The sequence below is a fragment of the Alosa alosa genome, chromosome 1, assembly GCF_017589495.1.
Source record: "Alosa alosa isolate M-15738 ecotype Scorff River chromosome 1, AALO_Geno_1.1, whole genome shotgun sequence".
Classification (NCBI taxonomy): Eukaryota; Metazoa; Chordata; class Actinopteri; order Clupeiformes; family Clupeidae; genus Alosa; species Alosa alosa.
The window spans coordinates 21,585,302-21,595,502 of NC_063189.1; the positions used below are offsets into that span (position 1 = coordinate 21,585,302).

General features: G+C 48.6%; 1 protein-coding gene across 6 annotated transcripts in view; it reads right to left on the bottom strand.

Annotated features, from left to right (window-relative positions):
* Nucleotides 1-10,201, bottom strand: part of cntln (centlein, centrosomal protein) — a 79,063-nt gene that overhangs the window by 31,095 nt on the left and 37,767 nt on the right. For all 6 annotated transcript variants that reach the window (XM_048253099.1, XM_048253107.1, XM_048253123.1 and 3 more), the window contains exons 14-16: nt 6,381-6,481; nt 4,132-4,226; nt 1,328-1,836 (exon numbers count right to left, since the gene is read on the bottom strand). In XM_048253099.1, coding sequence (XP_048109056.1) covers nt 1,328-1,836; nt 4,132-4,226; nt 6,381-6,481 — 705 coding nt within the window. The remainder of the gene's footprint in view (nt 1-1,327; nt 1,837-4,131; nt 4,227-6,380; nt 6,482-10,201) is intronic.

Sequence of the window (10,201 nt, forward strand, 5' to 3'; positions counted from 1 at the left end):
TCCACCATAGGCTCAGATCTTACTGACTGCTACTGCAAAGCACAAGACAAAGACATGGTCCAATAAAGGCACTGGCTGTTTATGTGTGTGTGTGTGTGTGTGTGTTGTGTGTTGTGTGTGTGTGTGTTGTTTACGCGTGTGTGTGTACGAGTGTGTGCACCCGTGTCCCCTCTGCTCCACCTCGGATCGCACTTTGTGCCGAGCGAACATATTGAGAAGCCCATTTAGGCGCGCATCATTGATTTGCAGCGGCAGCGGTACATTGAGCCTGGTACAGTGGTCCCATTAAGGCGCCGGCGGGGGAACGGTCTGGGGAGACGCCGGCGTGATGGAGAGAGCAGGGCGGGGCAGGTTGCAGCGTGGCGGGGGCGGGGGGGGGTATAATAGCACAGTAGAGGGGGAGAGTAAATATCAGCACAGCTAAGCGTCAGTAATCAAATCAGGCCAACCATCAGTCGGCAAAGCCCTGCCGCCCTGCCTCACTATAAAACATACATGAAATAATTACTGTGGATGGTTGTTAATTCAGAGGATGTTAAACAGCTTGTAGACATCTGGTAGTGAGCCGAGGAGGGTCATTCAAAATTGATCTAACTGAATTAAAGGGGAGTGGGTATGTGTGTTTGAAGGAGGGGTGGGGGGTGGGAAGAGCGAGAGACGAAAGGAAGGGAAAGAGATAGAGAGAGAGAGAGAGAGGAGAGAGAGAGAGAGAGAGAGGGAAAGAGAGAGAGAGAGATATGGCGGCTCATCTCAGGATCGACGTGTCACAAGATAACTGAACTGACTGGTGAGGCTTGCCTGGGAATCCTTTTCTGTCAGGAGGTGAATATGCAGAGGAGCACTAAATTAAATCAACCTGCCAAACTGTCAATTCCAGCGCACATGACTGGCTGAAAATGGCTCCGCCGGAAGATCTCGGAGCGCCGGCTCACTCCCGTCCGCCTCCCTGGCACCGGTTCAACTCCGCCACGGAGAGGTGGCTAATTCTGCATGCAAATTTCAGTCAATAAGCTGCGAGCAGGGCGTCCCAGGATATTTCAAAGGATCTGACAGTTTTTTTCCCCCTCCGTCTTCGTCTTGCCTCCGTTTTTTTTTTTTATATATATATTATTTGCGCTCCTGAATACCAACTAGACAGGAGGCTGAAATTCAATCAGCCTTTTGCTTACACTTTGCATATGCACACTGTCCCCCTCACCAGGAAAAATAATGAGGGCGAATGTGAGAGACAGAGACATGAAGAGAGGGATAGACAGAGAGATAATGAAAGAGTCCAAGGGTGTGCAGTCGTGTGTGTGTGTGTGTGTGTGTGTTTGTGTGTGTTTACCTGTCGGCGCTCAGGTCTTCCCACCCGTCTCTGGCTGGGCTGGCTCTCCTCCTGGCTCTGTGCTGGCCCGGGGGAGCTCGGCTCCACGCGCTCCTGACTTTGATCCTGCTGACGGGGGCCACTGGGCCCTTGGCTCGGCGCCGGGTGACGGTCGTGCGCAGGAAGTCCCGCTCGGCCCTCACCACGCCCAGCTCCTGCCTGAGCCGCAGTGCCCGCTGCCTGGCCCGAGACGCCTCTCGGTCGGCCCCCTCCGCCTCTCGCCTGAAGGCCTCCACCTCCGCCTGCAGAGCCTGGACCTCGCCTAGCAGCCTCTCCCGCTCGGCAGCAGCTCTGGCCTGGGAGGCCTCCTCCTGTACGGCCCTCTGGGCACAGAGGCGATGGAGGGCAGCCTGGAGGTCGTCCCGGGCTCTGGCCAGCGCGGCGTTGGCCTCCTGCAGCTCCTGGTTGTCCTGGTGCAACTGCTGCGTCTCCTCCTCCAGGGACTCCATTTTCCTCTCCAGCTGCTCAATCTGCATGGAGACCAGCAGAGACGGTAATCACACACTGGCACACTCACACCTCACCCACCCACACGCCAATTATATCTGACATTTCTAGAATTTGAGAAAATGCCCCCAAAAAAAAAATCCCCTCTCACACAAAAATGCAGTCCGGGAAAAGTTAAGATGTCCTGATTTTAAGGTGGCAGGCAGCAGGCGTGAAGCGCTCTACAGTGTGTGTGCAAAAGGCCAGATAAAGCTGTGGCTGTCAGGCCTCACTGAGACGAGCCCTGGTGCTGCGGGGTCGTGGTCCTGGGGCAGCTCTGCTCTGGCACGGGTCTCCTCCTCGCTACCCGTGGCTAAACACAAAAGAGGCCGCTTTGGTCTCTTTGTCAGATCTTAGCAGCGCGCGAGTGTTAAAGAGGGGGGGATGCCTGCTGGGTCTATACCCCCAGGCTAATCACAGCCTTCTATTTAGTGCTCTCACTGCCCTCTGCTTTTGCACGTTACCTTTCAAACTAAATTAGCCCCCTTCTTGGCTGGCTGACAACAGAGTGCAAAAAAGAAAGAAAGATATTAAAAAAAAAAAAAAAAAAAAAAAAAAAAAAAAAAAAAGCTGGTACACACACACACACACACACACACACACACACACACACACACACACACACACACACACACACACACACACACACACACACACACACACACACACACACACACACACACACACAGAGCCCCATCCCACTCAAAAAGAAAAAAATCAATTACTGTGCGTTTGTGTGAATGCATTAGCAGGGGCCTGCCCCTGTAGGTTTTTATATTTAACATGGTGCTTGTCACTCAGTAATAAAGGCGATGACAGGCCCCATTACTTGGCCATATGGCAGCTGCTGGCGCGCCTCGCAATGGCATCATCTGCTCTGAATTATTCTCACACTATTTCGCTCGGGCGCTGCGGCTTGTCACGGCACTGCGCTCCCTCACCCTCAGACCCTGTTCAACCACATGCCCCCGACCTGGGAACATGTTAAGAGCATTTTGCCCACAGGTTAAGATTTTTCCACGGCTCTTAGGGCTCAAAGTAGATGACAATGCTTGTCTTGCCGGTGTACAGTGTAGCTGCAATAAGTAACCTAGGTTTGCACAGACCACAAAACCACGCTGACACATACAGTACTGGTGTCACATGCACAGCAGTGTAAAGGAAAGGCGCACATGGACTGCTGTTCTGGTCCAGTCTGGGCATGTGTGTTAAAGGCGCTCTAAGCGATGCTGGGTAACATCACTTCTGTTGACGTTTAAACAAAACAGAAAGCTAGCTCGCTACATCCTCCCCCTCCCTCCTGTGCAATTGAAACTCCTAAATGCGCATCTCGTCAGTGATTTGCTGGAACACTTTGTTTGTCTGCATAGTCTGTCTGCCTCTCCATGTTTGAGTACTGACTGCCCACTACTGTTTTCCGACTGTTTTTCCTACTGTCCACAGCCTAATGTTTTACTGCTGTTTTACTGCTACACTGTTTTTCATGCTATATTAGCACACATGACCAATGGCTTCTGCTACAATACTGAATGGCTGTAACCCTATTACCTCAACCTATTCTTGCACTGTCATAGTTTTTATATTACCTTGTCTACATTATACATTACTCTCTTATTTGTCCATATTATTTATGCTGGTCTCTAGACCTTATTCTTCACCTTACCATGCACACAGAACTACAGGCCAGTCCCGGTCCTGTCACTGCAAGCGTCTCATGCTTGATCATCCCCAAGCACACTGTGGATTTTTTTTTAATTTAATTTATATAGTATATTTAGTATTTAGCTTTTTTTTTAGTTTTTCTTATCTTCTACTGACTCTATTGTACAGTGGAGTTTTGTTTGTATATACTTATATTTACCCTTTCTGCTGTAAGTGCATGTTGTGTGTGATGTCTGTATGCTACTGAGACCTTGAATTTCCCCTTGGGGATGGATGGATGGATGGATGGATGGATGGATGGATGGATGGATGGATCTATCTATCTATCTATCTATCTTTTTATGGCCAAGTTGTTTTGTGGCTGTTTTTGGAGCCTGGGTTGTCCTGCGTTTTTTTACAGTATATTCAGGACACAGGCAGCTAGCGGATGGTGAGGTGATGTTTACTGTAAGTGACAAAAAATGTTTTAGCCTAAAAAAAGTATTACATTGCTTAGAGCACCTTTAAGTAGGGGATCAATAAAGTATCTATCTATCTATCTATCTATCTATCTATCTATCTATCTATCTATCTAAGTACTGTCCCCTGCTGTGGGTGTGAGTGTAGCGCTGGCCTACCCTGAGGATGGACTCTTGGAGCCGGCGGGCGCTGGGCTTGCTGGGCGTACTGCTGCTGACCTCAGTCTGCTGCGTGGCCACTCTCCGCAGCAGCTCTGACAAAGGGAACAAAGCACACGGCCAGACAGCAAAATAAAGTCAGAAATGAGAAATAGGCGACTAAATGATGCCAATTATCACTAATTACAAGCAATTTCTTGTCCCTATTCTCTTCCCACTCGTCTATTCTTCGGCCGCGGCAAATTTGGCGCACAGAGAGAACTGTGAAGAGTTGAGTGGAGCGTGGCGGGTAAGATCTCGCTGCTGTGTTTTCATCTTTTCTGATGACTTCTTAATGGTTCTTTAATAACTTGGAAACTTTAACAAGGGGTCAAATCCTTCAATCAATCATACCCAAAGCAGTTGTGCCAGGTACCAGTACATTTTAAAGGGATGTGCGTGAACTCTCAGCCAGTACATTTTAAAGGGCTGTGCGTGAACTCTCAGGAAGTCCATGTCGTCTTCAAAGCTCTGTTTTCTTGTGAGGGGGGGTGTGGGGTAATTTTGGACCTGCTGCGAATGAATAAAATGAGGATTGCATTTGTATCCGGTGCCCTTTCTGCACGCGCTTAGGCAAGAGGAAAAGACTAAATTGGAATGCAGGAGACTTTTTTTCACCTGCTTCCCATTTATAAAACTTTCATGGCTGACACAGATGCTCATTTGTTGGATGGAAATTTCCTGAAATATTTAGACACCAGACTTTTTGGGTCAGCTGACCTCTGGGCAGGCGGAGAGAAGGGCTCGACACGCTGGACTCCTGCTCCTCTCGGCCTCTCCTACACTGGCGCCTCTCTCTCTCTCTCTCTCTCTCTCTCTCTCCCCCCTCTCCTGTCTGAGACGGCCCCTTAAGAAGTTTGTTACTTTAAATTAGCCGTCTCTTTTGTCTCCTGAGCATGTCAGGTCTGATCAGGAGCTGTGTGGCCAGCCTGCCCTTGGCTGCCAGGGCAGCACCGCACATACACACACACACATACACACCTACACACACACATACACACACACACACACACACACACACAGACCGAGACGCGGCCGCTGTTTACCAGTGTGTACAGGCGCGGCACAAACATGCTCCTCTGCTCAGTGGAGCTCTGGTCTCTCCATCAGCCATGGAGAGGAGCGGGGAGAGAGGAAGGGGGGATCAGCCTCACAGTTGTTGCTTGCATAATGCCTACTTTCAAGAAGAAAGAAAAGAGAGATACAAAAAAAAAAAAAAAAAAAGTAGTTTGGCGGGACACGCCATGCAATGCTGAGGCCTTTCATCTGGCCGCTCTGGTTGTGATTCCGAACAGACGGGACCTCAGGAGCGGGCGGCCTTTGATGGGGTCGCAGAGGCTCCTGTAGGAGTCAATGCTGACGCATGTTTTATGGATTGGGCGGTTGAGAGGCTGGACGTGGCGGGTTAGGACACTCACCTCACTCTGCCTCCGTCTCAGGGCCAAGCGGTCTGCCTCACTCCACGCACAAACCCACACACTCACGGCCTGGTCAATCAACGCCATGGCAGCAGTGCCAGTGCCATGCCTCCATCCGCCATCAAACACCACTAACAAGCCTCCACGGAACGGCTCACTTAACAAGAGGCTACCCGTGCCGGATGAATGTGGCGTTCCACTCATAGTGATTGTTAGGTGTTATTACCAAGTTGTGGCAGAAAATGGAGCTGATTGTAGCCCATTTCAGACACGTCTGTGTTAAATGTTTGAAAATCGTTAATTTGAAGCCACTCAGTCTGATGTGAGAAATCACTGACTGTGGGAAGGGTAGAAGCGGGCTCTATAATTAACCGCGCCTTTGTAGCTGTGCTTCACATCCAGCACTGGTCCCTTCATTAGGTACCGAGTAATCAAAGACAGAGTGGACATCTTCATTATTGAGCCTGTTAATTAAAGACATTGTGTGCTACGCAGTGTTTGACAAACACAAGGTGATGAGAATGAAATGACATGAAGTCTCTCCCCTGAGGGTGAGCTCCACTTGCATTCCCACGGGTTTGATCTCACAATCAAAAAAGCAGAGTGTGTCAAGTTTCAAAAGTGCTGCTGTACTCACTCAGTCTGTGAAAGCATCTTGTAGGCACACGTGATACAACGCTACCTGCAGTAAGGCACCAGGTCTAAGGCATTCCATTAAAAAGTGTTTCACCAAGCCAGGTGTAAGCTGTAGGCTGAGAGTGTCTGTGTGTGTGTGTGTGTGTGTGTGTGTACCTTGGTACTCCTGCTCCAGGCACAGACGCAGCTCGTGCGTGGTGGTGCGATCCATGGCAGCCTGCACCCGCAGCACATCCAGTTCCTCCTCCAGGTTGGCTCTGTTAGGAGTAAAGCACCATCACAGACAAGCACTACAGAGTGTGTGCAGGGACAGCATCAACCTCAGTTCTCCACACACTGTTCTATGGCTCCATGGGTTTCAGTTTTCTTTCTGAAGTAGATTCCTGATATCTGGTGACAAGTTTGAACATCCATAACATACAAAACTGAAAAAAAAAAAAAACTTATCATGCCCTTGACAACTCTTGCCTCATATAACCAGGCTGCTCTGAGCTAAAGTAAGCCTTCCTGGCCTACATCACATTATCCCACACAATCAGGGTAATTCCTCCCAGAGAACACACTGATAGCATGTTAAGCCTCGGCGCCCCTCCCGATGCTCCCTCAGTCATCTCATGTTGGAGGCCTACCTTAACTTTGACATCCGCCCAATCTCTCCCCCACTGAGATGGAGGTATAAAAAGACTCTCACTAATTAAATAGCTCATCATTCACCTAGAAATCAAAGCGCTAAGTGACAAGCAAAATACAACCCAAGGTAAGTGAGCGGAGTTGTCTTCGTCGGGAGAGAAGGTGGGGTACAAAGGAAGGTGGGGGGTGGGGTGGGGTGGGATCCTTACAGACAAGGACTGATACTAAGCCCAATTAGCTCTGTGCAATTAGCTGTATTCATGCTAAAGGCTAATTAAGAGGAAGAGAAGCCATGCTCAAGACCGCACTTTCAAGTTATTATTAGGAGCCCAAAGAAGCCGGCGGAGGATCAGGGTAGGCCCCAGTGAGACTCGCAGCACCTGAAACACACACCTAGTTCCCCTCCCATCCGCTCCCCAACTCCATACGCCGCAGCGGCAGGGAATCCTCAGGCGAATTACAGTGGCTTGCCTCATCAACCTGTTTTTCCACAGCCCAACTGGGAACCTTTTACACAACCTCAAAACCACAAAAAAAAAAGGAAAACAATTTCTATAATTTCCATTAAATAAAAGAGATGTTTCTTCCATTAAAAGTGGGGGAGGCCATCGCAAGGACTGGCCTTGCTATAAAGGAGGACTGGTATTTACCGTCTGATACTAGGATCATTTGGTTAGAGCCATACAATACTCGCAAGTATAAATAAAGTCAATTTCGGTGAGGGAGAGGAAGATGGAAGCCCGTCCCTTTGCTATAGATTTTGTCTATTAATGTCCAAGTCAATGCGCTGTGCACCAACCTGCTAAGAGGTTCCTTCTGCCCTCTCACTGAGGACACAGACGGAAGGGAGTTGGATATAAGATGGCCACCGTCATCTAGGATTTCTAATGCATGCCTCAGAGGATGTTAGGATATTGATGTGACACCATAAGTCGTACAGTCGACACGCCTTGTGTTCCTCAAAGGTGAGTGTTTTCTCCTCAGTAAAAAGATTCTGTTTCGCATTGTATGGTGTCAAGTTCACTCCAATGACCCTGTACAGTCAGGACTCTCAGAGACAAAAACATCATGGTGGATAAGATCGGGATCATGTGATTTAGAAGTGACTTTCCATCAATTAAAAAAAAAAGAAGATGGATGCAAAACCAACACACAGTCTCAGAATGTCTTTAAACAGCACACAGGTAACAGCGTGCAGGTAGCAACTCTTCTCAAGGACAGAGTCAGACTTTCAAGTCCTTTGTTTACTGGCTCAAATCAAACTCTGCAGATGAGCAACTTCTTTTTTAAGGGCTGCAGCAGCAGCAGCAGCAGCAAGAAAACTCGCAGGATGCCCGGGGGCCCCTGGGCCGCATCTATACAAACACCCACAACATCTAAAGAAAGAACCAGGTGTACCAACACCCCGCCTGCCGTGGAGACAGAGTCTCCAGTCTCGCCAGACCTGACAGCAGTTCATTTAAAAAACACAATGACTGTAGCGAATCCTCGCTCTCCATCTCTCTTTCTTTCTCCTTCTACTCCTTTGTCAATAGTGTATAATTGTTTTCTGAGATGCTGCTGCTACCCCCCACCACCTCTCTCCATGCACCACTTCCATCTCATCCCTCAACGCTTTATAGCCCGTGATTCCTTGTGTGAATACATCCATTTGAATAACAGATGTTTATTTGCAGTCGAGGGAGCTCCCTCAGGATGCTAACTGGGGCCTTCTCCAGAGGCCGTGCGGACGGTTGGATGTGTCTTGGAATAAATAAGTAAAGGCAAAAAGGGGGTAACGCCAGGGGTGGAGAGGTTCCTGGTGGTCTCGGCGAAGCGCCTCCAGTAATAAAGGGGGGTGGATAAACGAGAGTGCTGGCTCGCACTCAACACCGGTGGACCGCATTCATCAAAGCGCACAGCCCAAATGTGGCCGTCGGCGCACGGACAATGGTGAAAAAACAAACTAAAAAAAACAAAAAAACAAGCGAGGCATTGCTCTCTTGGCTAGTTCAGGCCCAGAGAAGTTCAGGACGTATTTAAGCGCATTTATCAATTTCACAGACCAGGGGGGGAGATAAAGCACAACAGGCTTATGGTAATAATGAACGTCCAGGTAGCATGTGTTGATGCAAAGCTTCCACAGAGGGCAACCAGAGAGCACTATTAACCAACAATAACATGTTTACAACAACTTACTAGTGTCAGTAGGACTTCAGAGAAACTGGCTCTTTGAGAAAAACGCTTATTGATCGTCACATAATATGAGGGAAAACAAACATTTTTTTTTTTTTTTGAAAATATGCAAAGACAAAATATTGTCTAAGGAGGATAATGAAGGGCATTTTAATGTGCATTGCTCCGATTCCCCTGCCTAAAAAGAAGGAAGGACAGCCCTAAGCCATCCATTGCCAATTATTTGATCTTTTACCTGAGCTAGCAAACCCAGCTTAGAGCACAAACTGCCATCCACTGCCCCTGGGAGCTGCGCAGTACATCATTTCTGACCACTGGGCTTTCACTCGCTAGCTATTTCTTCTCCTCCTTTTCTCCTCTCGTTCCCCCCTCTATCCATTTCATGCTCGGCACACAGGAAAAACAAGAGACAGAAAAGCACTCCTGGCACTTTGAGGCTGCGGAGGAGGAGGAATCGCGCTCGCATTTAGGGGTGAAGGACTAAGGAAAGGCATCGTTTGGAGCCACTGTGGGGAATTGTCTGTGGTCTAAGCCCAGAAAGACGGCTCTGAAGTCGGGCAGTTGCCCCGGCGGACCAGCGGCGCTGCTGGTAGTGTGGAGCAGACGCCTCACATATGGCCATCTGTAGAATGGCTCAAGGGCAAGAGGTGGACCACTGGGGTCCAGGCCTGGTCAAACCTAGACAGTCGGTTCTGAGCGGCACTCAGACTGGCTGGAGGGGAAATCAAACAGGCCCACAAGAGCTGGACCTGTGCACATGACAACATGGTAACTTTGGTGCAATTATAAAATGCTCCAGAATCCCGCTAGAATTGTTGTTTGGCAAGGGTAAGTTGGACTTTGACTGTGTAAAGAAGTGGTATAAACACATGACGCATGACAAATGTTTGAAACTATTATTACAAATAATAAATGTTCTCATTAAAAAAAAATGTTCTCTGCAAGGTGTGAATGCAGCTTGGGGTACCTGAAACAAGCCCAGTACCATGGACATCCCAAGTGGGAGTCCAACTCAAACTATCCATAGAATTTGATAAGAAAATGCACAAAACCACAACACACAAGCAGCAGTCCAGCTGAGCCCAGACACATGACTGGCTGCATCCATATTTACACTCATAACGGTGACTCCTAGAACAAGGCATTCAAATAGCTTGCTGCTTTCTAATTCA